We start from the raw sequence: 16,706 nt of genomic DNA on the forward strand, positions 1-16,706 counted from the left end.
AACACCTCTCTGTCACCCATGTACACATCTCTACACCCCCAACACCCCTCTGTCACCTATGTACACCCTTCTTAAACCCTGTACACCCCTCTTTCACCCCCTACGTCACCCTGTCACCCATGTACACTACTCTACGATCCTCCGTCACCAATGTACACTCCTCTACACCCCTCTGACACCCATGTACACTCCTCTACACTCCTCTGTTACCATGTACACTCCTATACGCTCCTCTATCACATCTCTACACCCCCAACACCCCACTGTCACCTATGTACACCCTTCTATCACCCCGTACAGCCCTCTTTCACCCCCTACGTCCCCCTATCACCCATGTACACTACTCTACGATCCTCTGTCACCCATGTACACTCCTCTACACTCCTCTGTTACCATGTACACTCCTCTACGCTCCTCTATCACCCATGTACACTCCTCTACACACCCAACACCTCTGTCACCCATGTACACCCCTGTGTCACCCCCTATGCCCCCTGTCTCCCATGTACACCCATCTATCACCCATGAACACTCCTCTAAACCACTCTGCCACCCATGTACACTCCTCGACACTCCTGTTACCCATGTTCCCCTTTCTGCTACCTTTTTACTCGTCAACTTTGGAATGTTCCTAATCTCTGTACCTGAGATATGGTTGTGTTGTATATAAAGCTGTCCATAGACAATAAACTTATTAAAAACACATATATCTTCATGTATACGGGAAAGACTATGACATGTCTGCAGGTCTAGATTTGACATCTAGCCTGATTGTTATCAGTAATTAATATAAATATTAATTACCTGTTTCGTGGTTCCTTTCTTGCAGCTGACGGGGGAATATGTCACGTTCACCTTTACATAGGGCATCAGTCCTCTGTAAAAAAGACACAGGTATGATAACATGTTCCTGATACATGCTACAGACGCTAATATATATAACACTCTAGGGCCAGAACTACTTATCTCAGGAATTATAGAAAAAGGAGTGAAAAAAGGAACTTAAAATATAATGTATATTTTTGTAAAATATTTTATCTAAATTTTTTTATATAATATATAACAGTTAATCAAGTAATGGTAATGTAGGCCTCTGTACACTCCTCTACACTCCTCTGTTACCCATGTACACTCCTCTACACCCCTCTGTCACCCATGTACACTCCTCTACACCCCTCTGTCACCCATGTACACTCCTCTACACCCCTCTGTCACCCATGTACACTCCTCTACAACGCTCTCTCACCCATGTACACCCCTCTACACCCATCTGTTACCCATTTACACTCCTCTAAGCTCCCCCGTCACCCATGTACACTCCTCTATACCCTTCTATCGCCAATGTACACCCCTACACCCTTCTGTTATCCATGTATACTACTCTGCGCTCCTCTGTCACCCACTTACACTCCTCTACACCCCCAACACCTCTCTGTCACCAATGTACACCACTCTGTCACCCCCTCTGCCCCCTTTCACCCATCTATCACTCATATACACTCCTCTAAACCACTCTGCCACCCATGTACACATCTCTACACCTCCAACACCCCTCTGTCACCTACGTACACCCTTCTATCACCCCGTACACCGCTCTTTCACCCCCTACGTCCCCCTGTCACCCATGTACACTACTCTACGATCCTCTGTCACCCATGTACACTCCTCTACACCCCTATGTCACCCATGTACACTCCTCTACACCCCTCTGTCACCCATGTACACCCCTCTACACCAATCTGTTACCCATTTACACTCCTCTAAGCTTCTCCGTCACCCATGTACACTCCTCTACACCCTTCTATCACCTATGTACACCCCTACACCCTTCTGTTATCCATGTATACTACTCTGCGCTCCTCTGTCACCCACGTACACTCCTCTACACCCCCAGCACCTCTCTGTCACCAATGTACACCACTCTGTCATCCCCTACGCCCCCTTTCACCCATTTACAACCATCTATCACCCATGTACACTCCTCTAAACCACTCTGCCACCCATGTACACTCCTCGACACTGCTGTTACCAATGTTCCCCTTTCTGCTACCTTTTTACTCGTCAACTTTGGAATGTTCCTAATCACTGTACCTGAGATATGGTTGTGTTATATATAAAGCTGTCCATAGACGATATACTTATTAAAAACACATATATCTTCATATATACGGGAAAGACTATGACATGTCTGCAGGTCTAGATTTTACATCTAGCCTGATTGTTATCAGTAATTAATATAAATATTAATTACCTGTTTCGTGGTTCCTTTCTTGCAGCTGACGGGGGTATATGTCGGGCATCAGTCATCTGTAAAAAAAGACACAGGTATGATAACATGTTCCTGATACATGCTACAGACGCTAATATATATAACACTCTATGGCTAGAACTACTTAACTCAGGAATTATGGAAAAAGGAGTGGAAAAAGGAACTTAAAATATAATGTATATTTTTGTAAAATATTTTATCTAAATGTTTTATATAATATACAACAGTTAATCAAGTAATGGTAATGTAGGCCTCTGTACAGTCCTCTACACTCCTCTGTTACCCATGTACACTCCTCTACACCCCACTGTCACCCATGTACACTCCTCTACACCCCTCTGCCACCCATATACACTCCTCTACACCCCTCTGTCACCCATGTACACTCCTCTACACCCCTCTGTCACCCATGTACATCCCTCTACACCCATCTCTTACCCATTTACACTCCTCTACACTCCTCCACACTCCTCCGTCACCCATGTACACTCCTCTACACCCCTCTATCACCAATGTACACCCCTACACCCTTCTGTTATCCATGTATACTACTCTGCACTCCTCTGTCACCCACATACACTCCTCTACACCCCCAACACCTCTCTGTCACCAATGTACACCACTCTGTTACCCCCTACGCCCCCTTTCACCCATTTACACCCATCTATCACTCATATACACTCCTCTAAACCACTCTGCCACCCAAGTACACTCCTCTACACCCCTCTGTCACCCATGTACACTCCTCTACACCCCTCTGTCACCCATGTACACTCCTCTACACCCCTTTGTCACCCATGTACACTCCTCTACACCACTCTGTCACCCATGTCCACCCCTCTACACCCATCTGTTACCCATTTACACTCCTCTAAGCTCCTCCGTCACCCATGTACACTCTTCTACACCCCTCTATCACCAATGTACACCCCTACACCCTTCTGTTATCCATGTATACTACTCTGCGCTCCTCTGTCACCCACGTACACTCCTCTACACCCCCAACACCTCAGTCACCCATGTACACCCCTCTGTCACCCCCTACGCCCCCTGTCACCCATGTACACCCATCTATCACCCATGTACACTCCTCTAAACCACTCTGCCACCCATGTACACTCCTCAACACTGCTGTTACCAATGTTCCCCTTTCTGCTACCTTTTTACTCGTTAACTTTGGAATGTTCCTAATCTCTGTACCTGAGATATGGTTGTGTTATATATAAAGCTGTCCATAGACGATATACTTATTAAAAACACATATATCTTCATGTATACGAGAAAGACTATGACATGTCTGCAGGTCTAGATTTTACATCTAGCCTGATTGTTATCAGTAATTAATATAAATATTAATTACCTGTTTCGTGGTTCCTTTCTTGCAGCTGACGGGGGTATATGTCACGTTCACCTTTTCACCGGGCATCAGTCATCTGTAAAAAAAGACACAGGTATGATAACATGTTCCTGATACATGCTACAGATGCTAATATATATATAACACTCTAGGGCCAGAACTACTTAACTCAGTAATTATGGAAAAAGGAGTGGAAAAAGGAACTTAAAATATAATGTATATTTTTGTAAAATATTTTATCTAAATGTTTTATATAATATACAACAGTTAATCAAGTAATGGTAATGTAGGCCTCTGTACACTCCTCTGTTACCCATGTACACTCCTCTACACCCCTCTGTCACCCATGTACACTCCTCTACACCCCTCAGTCACCCATGTACACTCCTCTACACCCCTCTGTCACCCATGTACACTCCTCTACACCCCTCTGTCACCCATGTACACCCCTCTACACCCATCTGTTACCCATTTACACTCCTCCGTCACCCATGTACACTCCTCTACACCCCTCTATCACCAATGTACACCCCTACACCCTTCTGTTATCCATGTATACTACTCTGCACTCCTCTGTCACCCACATACACTCCTCTACACCCCCAACACCTCTCTGTCACCAATGTACACCACTCTGTTACCCCCTACGCCCCCTTTCACCCATTTACACCCATCTATCACTCATATACACTCCTCTAAACCACTCTGCCACCCAAGTACACATCTCTACACCCCCAACACACCTCTGTCACCTATGTACACCCTTCTATCACCCCGTACACCCCTCTTTCACCCCCTACGTCCCCCTATCACCCATGTACACTACTCTACGATCCTCTGTCACCCATGTACACTCCTCTACACCCCTCTGACACCACTCCTCTGTTACCATGTACACTCCTCTACGCTCCTCTATAACCCATGTACACTCCTCTACACACCCAACACCTCTCTGTCACCCATGTACACCCCTGTCACTCCCTTCGCCCACTGTCACCCATGTACCCCCATCTATCACCCATGTACACTCCTCGACACTCCTGTTACCCATATTCACCTTTCTGCTACCTTTTTACTCGTCAACTTTAGAATGTTCCTAATCTCTGTACCTGAGATATGGTTGTGTTATATATAAAGCTGTCCATAGACGATATACTTATTAAAAACACCTATATCTTCATGTATACGGGAAAGACTATGGCATGTCTGCAGGTCTAGATTTTACATCTAGCCTGATTGTTATCAGTAATTAATATAAATAATAATTACCTGTTTCGTGGTTCCTTTCTTGCAAATGACGGGGGAATATGTCACGTTCACCTTTTCACAGGGCATCAGTCCTCTGTAAAAAAGACACAGGTATGATAACATGTTCCTGATACATGCTACAGACGCTAATATATATAACACTCTAGGGCCAGAACTACTTATCTCAGGAATTATAGAAAAAGGAGTGAAAAAAGGAACTTAAAATATAATGTATATTTTTGTAAAATATTTTATCTAAATGTTTTATATAATATACAACAGTTAATCAAGTAATGGTAATGTAGGCCTCTGTACACTCCTCTTCACTCCTCTGTTACCCATGTACACTCCTCTACACCCCTCTGTCACCCATGTACACTCCTCTACACCCCTCTGTCACCCATGTACACTCCTCTACACCGCTCTGTCACCCATGTACACCCCTCTACACCCATCTGTTACCCATTTACACTCCTCTAAGCTCCCCCGTCACCCATGTACACTCCTCTACACCCTTCTATCACCAATGTACACCCCTACACCCTTTTGTTATCCATGTAAACTACTCTGCGCTCCTCTGTCACCTACGTACACTCCTCTACACCCCCAACACCTCTCTGTCACCAATGTACACCACTCTGTCACCCCCTATGCCCCCTTTCACCCATCTATCACTCATATACACTCCTCTAAACAACTCTGCCACCCATGTACACATCTCTACACCCCCAACACCCCTCTGTCACCTACGTACACCCTTCTATCACCCCGTACACTCCTCTTTCACCCCCTACGTCCCCCTGTCACCCATGTACACTACTCTACGATCCTCTGTCACCCATGTACACTCCTCTACACCCCTCTGTCACCCATGTACACTCCTCTACACCCCTCTGTCACCCATGTACACCCCTGTCACTCCCTTCGCCCACTGTCACCCATGTACCCCCATCTATCACCCATGTACACTCCTCGACACTCCTGTTACCCATATTCACCTTTCTGCTACCTTTTTACTCGTCAACTTTAGAATGTTCCTAATCTCTGTACCTGAGATATGGTTGTGTTATCTATAAAGCTGTCCATAGACGATATACTTATTAAAAACACCTATATCTTCATGTATACGGGAAAGACTATGGCATATCTGCAGGTCTAGATTTTACATCTAGCCTGATTGTTATCAGTAATTAATATAAATAATAATTACCTGTTTCGTGGTTCCTTTCTTGCAAATGACGGGGGAATATGTCACGTTCACCTTTTCACAGGGCATCAGTCCTCTGTAAAAAAGACACAGGTATGATAACATGTTCCTGATACATGCTACAGACGCTAATATATATAACACTCTAGGGCCAGAACTACTTATCTCAGGAATTATAGAAAAAGGAGTGAAAAAAGGAACTTAAAATATAATGTATATTTTTGTAAAATATTTTATCTAAATGTTTTATATAATATACAACAGTTAATCAAGTAATGGTAATGTAGGCCTCTGTACACTCCTCTTCACTCCTCTGTTACCCATGTACACTCCTCTACACCCCTCTGTCACCCATGTACACTCCTCTACACCCCTCTGTCACCCATGTACACTCCTCTACACCGCTCTGTCACCCATGTACACCCCTCTACACCCATCTGTTACCCATTTACACTCCTCTAAGCTCCCCCGTCACCCATGTACACTCCTCTACACCCTTCTATCACCAATGTACACCCCTACACCCTTCTGTTATCCATGTATACTACTCTGCGCTCCTCTGTCACCTACGTACACTCCTCTACACCCCCAACACCTCTCTGTCACCAATGTACACCACTCTGTCACCCCCTATGCCCCCTTTCACCCATCTATCACTCATATACACTCCTCTAAACAACTCTGCCACCCATGTACACATCTCTACACCCCCAACACCCCTCTGTCACCTACGTACACCCTTCTATCACCCCGTACACTCCTCTTTCACCCCCTACGTCCCCCTGTCACCCATGTACACTACTCTACGATCCTCTGTCACCCATGTACACTCCTCTACACCCCTCTGTCACCCATGTACACTCCTCTACACCCCTCTGTCACCCATGTACACCCCTCTACACCCATCTGTTACCCATTTACACTCCTCTAAGCTTCTCCGTCACCCATGTACACTCCTCTACACCCTTCTATCACCTATGTACACCCCTACACCCTTCTGTTATCCATGTATACTACTCTGCGCTCCTCTGTCACCCACGTACACTCCTCTACACCCCCAACACCTCTCTGTCACCAATGTACACCACTCTGTTACCCCCTACGCCCCCTTTCACCCATTTACACCCATCTATCACTCATATACACTCCTCTAAACCACTCTGCCACCCAAGTACACATCTCTACACCCCCAACACACCTCTGTCACCTATGTACACCCTTCTATCACCCCGTACACCCCTCTTTCACCCCCTACGTCCCCCTATCACCCATGTACACTACTCTACGATCCTCTGTCACCCATGTACACTCCTCTACACCCCTCTGACACCACTCCTCTGTTACCATGTACACTCCTCTACGCTCCTCTATAACCCATGTACACTCCTCTACACACCCAACACCTCTCTGTCACCCATGTACACCCCTGTCACTCCCTTCGCCCACTGTCACCCATGTACCCCCATCTATCACCCATGTACACTCCTCGACACTCCTGTTACCCATATTCACCTTTCTGCTACCTTTTTACTCGTCAACTTTAGAATGTTCCTAATCTCTGTACCTGAGATATGGTTGTGTTATATATAAAGCTGTCCATAGACGATATACTTATTAAAAACACCTATATCTTCACGTATACGGGAAAGACTATGGCATATCTGCAGGTCTAGATTTTACATCTAGCCTGATTGTTATCAGTAATTAATATAAATAATAATTACCTGTTTCGTGGTTCCTTTCTTGCAAATGACGGGGGAATATGTCACGTTCACCTTTTCACAGGGCATCAGTCCTCTGTAAAAAAGACACAGGTATGATAACATGTTCCTGATACATGCTACAGACGCTAATATATATAACACTCTAGGGCCAGAACTACTTATCTCAGGAATTATAGAAAAAGGAGTGAAAAAAGGAACTTAAAATATAATGTATATTTTTGTAAAATATTTTATCTAAATGTTTTATATAATATACAACAGTTAATCAAGTAATGGTAATGTAGGCCTCTGTACACTCCTCTTCACTCCTCTGTTACCCATGTACACTCCTCTACACCCCTCTGTCACCCATGTACACTCCTCTACACCCCTCTGTCACCCATGTACACTCCTCTACACCGCTCTGTCACCCATGTACACCCCTCTACACCCATCTGTTACCCATTTACACTCCTCTAAGCTCCCCCGTCACCCATGTACACTCCCCTACACCCTTCTATCACCAATGTACACCCCTACACCCTTCTGTTATCCATGTATACTACTCTGCGCTCCTCTGTCACCTACGTACACTCCTCTACACCCCCAACACCTCTCTGTCACCAATGTACACCACTCTGTCACCCCCTATGCCCCCTTTCACCCATCTATCACTCATATACACTCCTCTAAACAACTCTGCCACCCATGTACACATCTCTACACCCCCAACACCCCTCTGTCACCTACGTACACCCTTCTATCACCCCGTACACTCCTCTTTCACCCCCTACGTCCCCCTGTCACCCATGTACACTACTCTACGATCCTCTGTCACCCATGTACACTCCTCTACACCCCTCTGTCACCCATGTACACTCCTCTACACCCCTCTGTCACCCATGTACACCCCTCTACACCCATCTGTTACCCATTTACACTCCTCTAAGCTTCTCCGTCACCCATGTACACTCCTCTACACCCTTCTATCACCTATGTACACCCCTACACCCTTCTGTTATCCATGTATACTACTCTGCGCTCCTCTGTCACCCACGTACACTCCTCTACACCCCCAACACCTCTCTGTCACCAATGTACACCACTCTGTCACCCCCTACGCCCAGTTTCACCCATTTACACCCATCTATCACTCATATACACTCCTCTAAACCACTCTGCCACCCATGTACACATCTCTACACCCCCAACGCCCCTCTGTCACCTGTGTACACCCTTCTATCACCCCGTACACCCCTCTTTCACCCCCTATGTCCCCCTGTCACCCATGTACACTACTCTATGATCCTCTGTCACCCATGTACACTCCTCTACACCCCTCTGTCACCCATGTACACTCCTCTACACCCCTCTGACACCCATGTACACTCCTCTACACTCCTCTGTTACCATGTACACTCCTCTATGCTCTCCTAATACCCATGTACACTCCTCTACACACCCAACACCTCTGTCACCCATGTACACCCCTCTGTCACCCCCTACGCCCCCTGTCACCCATGTACACCCATCTATCACCCATGTACACTCCTCTAAACCACTCTGCCACCCATGTACACTCCTCAACACTGCTGTTACCAATGTTCCCCTTTCTGCTACCTTTTTACTCTTCAACTTTGGAATGTTCCTAATCTCTGTACCTGAGATATGGTTGTGTTATATATAAAGCTGTCCATAGACGATATACTTATTAAAAACACATATATCTTCATATATACGGAAAGACTATGACATGTCTGCAGGTCTAGATTTTACATCTAGCCTGATTGTTATCAGTAATTAATATAAATATTAATTACCTGTTTCGTGGTTCCTTTCTTGCAGCTGACGGGGGTATATGTCACGTTCACCTTTTCACCGGGCATCAGTCATCTGTAAAAAAAGACACAGGTATGATAACATGTTCCTGATACATGCTACAGACGCTAATATATATATAACACTCTAGGGCCAGAACTACTTAACTCAGGAATTATGGAAAAAGGAGTGGAAAAAGGAACTTAAAATATAATGTATATTTTTGTAAAATATTTTATCTAAATGTTTTATATAATATACAACAGTTAATCAAGTAATGGTAATGTAGGCCTCTGTACACTCCTATGTTACCCATGTACACTCCTCTACACCCCTCTGTCACCCATGTACACTCCTCTACTTCCCTCTGTCACCCATGTACACTCCTCTACACCCCTCTGTCACCCATGTACACTCCTCTACACCCCTCTGTCACCCATGTACACCCCTCTACACCCATATGTTACCCATTTACACTCCTCCGTCACCCATGTACACTCCTCTACACCCCTCTATCACCAATGTACACCCCTACACCCTTCTGTTATCCATGTATACTACTCTGCACTCCTCTGTCACCCACATACACTCCTCTACACCCACAACACCTCTCTGTCACCAATGTACACCACTCTGTCATCCCCTACGCCCCCTTTCACCCATTTACACCCATCTATCACTCATATACACTCCTCTAAACCACTCTGCCACCCAAGTACACATCTCTACACCCCCAACACACCTCTGTCACCTATGTACACCCTTCTATCACCCCGTACACCCCTCTTTCACCCCCTATGTCCCCCTGTCACCCATGTACACTACTCTATGATCCTCTGTCACCCATGTACACTCCTCTACACCCCTCTGACACCACTCCTCTGTTACCATGTACACTCCTCTACGCTCCTCTATCACCCATGTACACTCCTCTACACACCCAACACCTCTCTGTCATGCATGTACACCCCTCTGTCACTCCCTACGCCTACTGTCACCCATGTACCCCCATCTATCACCCATGTACACTCCTCGACACTCCTGTTACCCACGTTCACCTTTCTGCTACCTTTTTACTCGTCAACTTTAGAATGTTCCTAATCTCTGTACCTGAGATATGGTTGTGTTATATATAAAGCTGTCCATAGACGATATACTTATTAAAAACACATATATCTTCATGTATACGGGAAAGACTATGACATGTCTGCAGGTCTAGATTTGACATCTAGCCTGATTGTTATCAGTAATTAATATAAATATTAATTATCTGTTTCGTGGTTCCTTTCTTGCAGCTGACGGGGGAATATGTCACGTTCACCTTTTCACAGGGCATCAGTCCTCTGTAAAAAAGACACAGGTATGATAACATGTTCCTGATACATGCTACAGACGCTAATATATATAACACTCTAGGGCCAGAACTACTTATCTCAGGAATTATAGAAAAAGGAGTGAAAAAAGGAACTTAAAATATAATGTATGTTTTTGTAAAATATTTTATCTAAATGTTTTATAGAATATACAACAGTTAATCAAGTAATGGTAATGTAGGCCTCTGTACACTCCTCTTCACTCCTCTGTTACCCATGTACACTCCTCTACACCCCTCTGTCACCCATGTACACTCCTCTACACCCCTCTGTCACCCATGTACACTCCTCTACACCCCCCTGTCACCCATGTACACTCCTCTACACCGCTCTGTCACCCATGTACACCCCTCTACACCCATCTGTTACCCATTTACACTCCTCTAAGCTCCCCGTCACCCATGTACACTCCTCTACACCCTTCTATCACCAATGTACACCCCTACACCCTTCTGTTATCCATGTATACTACTCTGCGCTCCACTGCCACCCACATACACTCCTCTACACCCCCAACACCTCTCTGTCACCAATGTACACCACTCTGTCACCCCCTACGCCCACTTTCACCCATTTACACCCATCTATCACTCATATACACTCCTCTAAACCACTCTGCCACCCATGTACACATCTCTACACCCCCAACACCCCTCTGTCACCTACGTACACCCTTCTATCACCCCGTACACCCCTCTTTCAACCCCTACGTCCCTCTGTCACCCATGTACACTACTCTACACCCCTCTGTCACCCATGTACACTCCTCTACACCCCTTTGTCACCCATGTACACCCCTCTACACCCATCTTTTACCCATTTACACTCCTCTAAGCTCCTCCGTCACCCTTGTACACTCCTTTACACCCTTCTATCACCAATGTACACCCCTACACCCTTCTGTTATCCATGTATACTACTCTGCGCTCCTCTGTCACCCACATACACTCCTCTACACCCCAAACACCTCTCTGTCACCAATATACACCACTCTGTCACCCCCTACGCCCCCTTTCACCCATTTACACCCATCTATCACTCATATACACTCCTCTGAACCACTCTGCCACCCATGTACACACCTCTACACCGCCAACACCCCTCTGTCACCTATGTACACCCCTCTATCGTCCCATACACCCCTCTTTCACCCCCTACGTCCCCTTGTCACCCATGTACACTACTCTTTGATCCTATGTCACCCATGTACACTCCTCTACACTCCTCTGACACCACTCCTCTGTTACCATGTACACTCCTCTACGCTCCTCTATCACCCATGTACACTCCTCTACACACCCAACACCTCTCTGTCACCCATGTGCACCCCTCTGTCACTCCCTACGCCCACTGTCGCCCATGTACACCCATCTATCACCCATGTACACTCCTCGACACTCCTGTTACCCATGTTCACCTTTCTGCTACCTTTTTACTCGTCAACTTTGGAATGTTCCTAATCTCTGTACCTGAGATATGGTTGTGTTATATATAAAGCTGTCCATAGACGATATACTTATTAAAAACACATATATCTTCATGTATACGGGAAAGACTATGACATGTCTGCAGGTCTAGATTTTACATCTAGCCTGATTGTTATCAGTAATTAATATAAATATTAATTACCTGTTTCGTGGTTCCTTTCTTGCAGCTGACGGGGGTATGTGACACGTTCACCTTTTCCCCGGGCATCAGTCCTCTGTAAAAAAGACACAGGTATGATAACATGTTCCTGATACATGCTACAGACGCTAATATATATAACACTCTAGGAACAGAACTACTTATCTCAGGAATTATGGAAAAAGGAGTGGAAAAAGGAACTTAAAATATAATGTGTATTTTTGTAAAATATTTTATCTAAATGTTTTATATAATATACAACAGTTAATCAAGTAATGGTAATGTAGGACTCTGTACACTCCTCTTCACTCCTCAGTTACCCATGTACACTCCTCTAAGCTCCTCCGTCACCCTTGTACACTCCTTTACACCCTTCTATCACCAATGTACACCCCTACACCCTTCTGTTATCCATGTATACTACTCTGCGCTCCTCTGTCACCCACATACACTCCTCTACACCCCAAACACCTCTCTGTCACCAATATACACCACTCTGTCACCCCCTACGCCCCCTTTCACCCATTTACACCCATCTATCACTCATATACACTCCTCTGAACCACTCTGCCACCCATGTACACACCTCTACACCGCCAACACCCCTCTGTCACCTATGTACACCCCTCTCTCGTCCCATACACCCCTCTTTCACCCCCTACGTCCCCTTGTCACCCATGTACACTACTCTTTGATCCTATGTCACCCATGTACACTCCTCTGACACCACTCCTCTGTTACCATGTACACTCCTCTACGCTCCTCTATCACCCATGTACACTCCTCTACACACCCAACACCTCTCTGTCACCCATGTGCACCCCTCTGTCACTCCCTACGCCCACTGTCGCCCATGTACACCCATCTATCACCCATGTACACTCCTCGACACTCCTGTTACCCATGTTCACCTTTCTGCTACCTTTTTACTCGTCAACTTTGGAATGTTCCTAATCTCTGTACCTGAGATATGGTTGTGTTATATATAAAGCTGTCCATAGACGATATACTTATTAAAAACACATATATCTTCATGTATACGGGAAAGACTATGACATGTCTGCAGGTCTAGATTTTACATCTAGCCTGATTGTTATCAGTAATTAATATAAATATTAATTACCTGTTTCGTGGTTCCTTTCTTGCAGCTGACGGGGGTATGTGACACGTTCACCTTTTCCCCGGGCATCAGTCCTCTGTAAAAAAGACACAGGTATGATAACATGTTCCTGATACATGCTACAGACGCTAATATATATAACACTCTAGGAACAGAACTACTTATCTCAGGAATTATGGAAAAAGGAGTGGAAAAAGGAACTTAAAATATAATGTGTATTTTTGTAAAATATTTTATCTAAATGTTTTATATAATATACAACAGTTAATCAAGTAATGGTAATGTAGGACTCTGTACACTCCTCTTCACTCCTCTGTTACCCATGTACACTCCTCTAAGCTCCTCCGTCACCCTTGTACACTCCTTTACACCCTTCTATCACCAATGTACACCCCTACACCCTTCTGTTATCCATGTATACTACTCTGCGCTCCTCTGTCACCCACATACACTCCTCTACACCCCAAACACCTCTCTGTCACCAATATACACCACTCTGTCACCCCCTACGCCCCCTTTCACCCATTTACACCCATCTATCACTCATATACACTCCTCTGAACCACTCTGCCACCCATGTACACACCTCTACACCGCCAACACCCCTCTGTCACCTATGTACACCCCTCTATCGTCCCATACACCCCTCTTTCACCCCCTACGTCCCCTTGTCACCCATGTACACTACTCTTTGATCCTATGTCACCCATGTACACTCCTCTACACTCCTCTGACACCACTCCTCTGTTACCATGTACACTCCTCTACGCTCCTCTATCACCCATGTACACTCCTCTACACACCCAACACCTCTCTGTCACCCATGTGCACCCCTCTGTCACTCCCTACGCCCACTGTCGCCCATGTACACCCATCTATCACCCATGTACACTCCTCGACACTCCTGTTACCCATGTTCACCTTTCTGCTACCTTTTTACTCGTCAACTTTGGAATGTTCCTAATCTCTGTACCTGAGATATGGTTGTGTTATATATAAAGCTGTCCATAGACGATATACTTATTAAAAACACATATATCTTCATGTATACGGGAAAGACTATGACATGTCTGCAGGTCTAGATTTTACATCTAGCCTGATTGTTATCAGTAATTAATATAAATATTAATTACCTGTTTCGTGGTTCCTTTCTTGCAGCTGACGGGGGTATGTGACACGTTCACCTTTTCCCCGGGCATCAGTCCTCTGTAAAAAAGACACAGGTATGATAACATGTTCCTGATACATGCTACAGACGCTAATATATATAACACTCTAGGAACAGAACTACTTATCTCAGGAATTATGGAAAAAGGAGTGGAAAAAGGAACTTAAAATATAATGTGTATTTTTGTAAAATATTTTATCTAAATGTTTTATATAATATACAACAGTTAATCAAGTAATGGTAATGTAGGACTCTGTACACTCCTCTTCACTCCTCTGTTACCCATGTACACTCCTCTACACCCCTCTGTCACCCATGTACACTCCTCTACACCCCTCTGTCACCCATGTACACTCCTCTACACCCCTTTGTCACCCATGTACACTCCTCTACACCGCTCTGTCACCCATGTTCACCCCTCTACACCCATCTGTTACCCATTTACACTCCTCTAAGCTCCCCGTCACCCATGTACACTCCTCTACACCCTTCTATCACCAATGTACACCCCTACACCCTTCTGTTATCCATGTATACTACTCTGCGCTCCTCTGCCACCCACGTACACTCCTCTGCACCCCCAACACCTCTCTGTCACCAATGTACACCACTCTGTCACCCCCTACGCCCCCTTTCACAAATATACACCCATCTATCACTAATATACACTCCTCTAAACCACTCTGCCACCCATGTACACATCTCTACACCCCAACACCGCTCTGTCACCTACGTACACCCTTCTATCACCCCGTACACCCCTCTTTCACCCTCTACGTCCCCCTGTCACCCATGTACACTACTCTACGATCCTCTGTCACCCATGTACACTCCTCTACACCCCTCTGTCACCCATGTACACTCCTCTACACCGCTCTGTCACCCATGTACACCCCTCTACACCCATCTGTTACCCATGTACACTCCTCTAAGCTCCTCCGTCACCCATGTACACTCCTCTACACCCTTCTATCACCAATGTACACCCCTACACCCTTCTGTTATCCATGTATACTACTCTGCGCTCCTCTGTCACCCCCAACACCCCTCTGTCACCTGTGTACACCCTTCTATCACCCCATACACCCCTCTTTCACCCCCTAAGTCCCCCTGTCACCCATGTGCACTACTCTATGATCCTCTGTCACCCATGTACACTCCTCTACACCCCTCTGTCACCCATGTACACTCCTCTACACCCCCAACACCTCTCTGTCACCAATGTACACCACTCTGTCACCCCCTACGCCCCCTTTCACCCATTTACACCCATCTATCACTCATATACACTCCTCTGAACCACTCTGCCACCCATGTTCACACCTCTACACCCCCAACACCCCTCTGTCACCTATGTACACCCCTCTATCACCCCGTACTCCCCTCTTTAATCCCCTACGTCCCCCTGTCACCCATGTACACTCCTCTGTTACCCATGTACACTCCTCTACGCTCCTCTGTCACCCATGTACACTCCTCTACACCCCTCTGACACCCATGTACACTCCTCTACACTCCTCTGTTACCATGTACACTCCTCTATGCTCCCCTATTACCCATGTACACTCCTCTACACACCTAACACCTCTGTCACCCATGTACACCCCTCTGTCACCCCCTACGCCCCCTGTCACCCATGTACACCCATCTATCACCCATGTACACTCCTCTAAACCACTCTGCCACTCATGTACACTCCTCGACACTGCTGTTACCAATGTTCCCCTTTCTGCTACCTTTTTACTCGTCAACTTTGGAATGTTCCTAATCTCTGTACCTGAGATATGGTTGTGTTATATATAAAGCTGTCCATTGAC

The 16,706-nt window shown here is 45.7% G+C and overlaps 1 protein-coding gene across 1 annotated transcript in view; it reads left to right on the forward strand.

Moving 5' to 3' along the window:
- Nucleotides 1-2,347: 2,347 nt before the first annotated feature.
- The window catches only part of LOC130275504 (DNA-directed RNA polymerase II subunit RPB1-like), an 88,220-nt gene continuing 73,861 nt past the window's right edge, over nucleotides 2,348-16,706 (forward strand). The window contains exon 1 of the mRNA XM_056523555.1: nucleotides 2,348-2,975. Coding sequence (XP_056379530.1) covers nucleotides 2,555-2,975 — 421 coding nt within the window. The 5' untranslated portion in view covers nucleotides 2,348-2,554. The remainder of the gene's footprint in view (nucleotides 2,976-16,706) is intronic.

The sequence above is a fragment of the Hyla sarda genome, chromosome 6, assembly GCF_029499605.1.
Source record: "Hyla sarda isolate aHylSar1 chromosome 6, aHylSar1.hap1, whole genome shotgun sequence".
Taxonomy (NCBI): Eukaryota; Metazoa; Chordata; class Amphibia; order Anura; family Hylidae; genus Hyla; species Hyla sarda.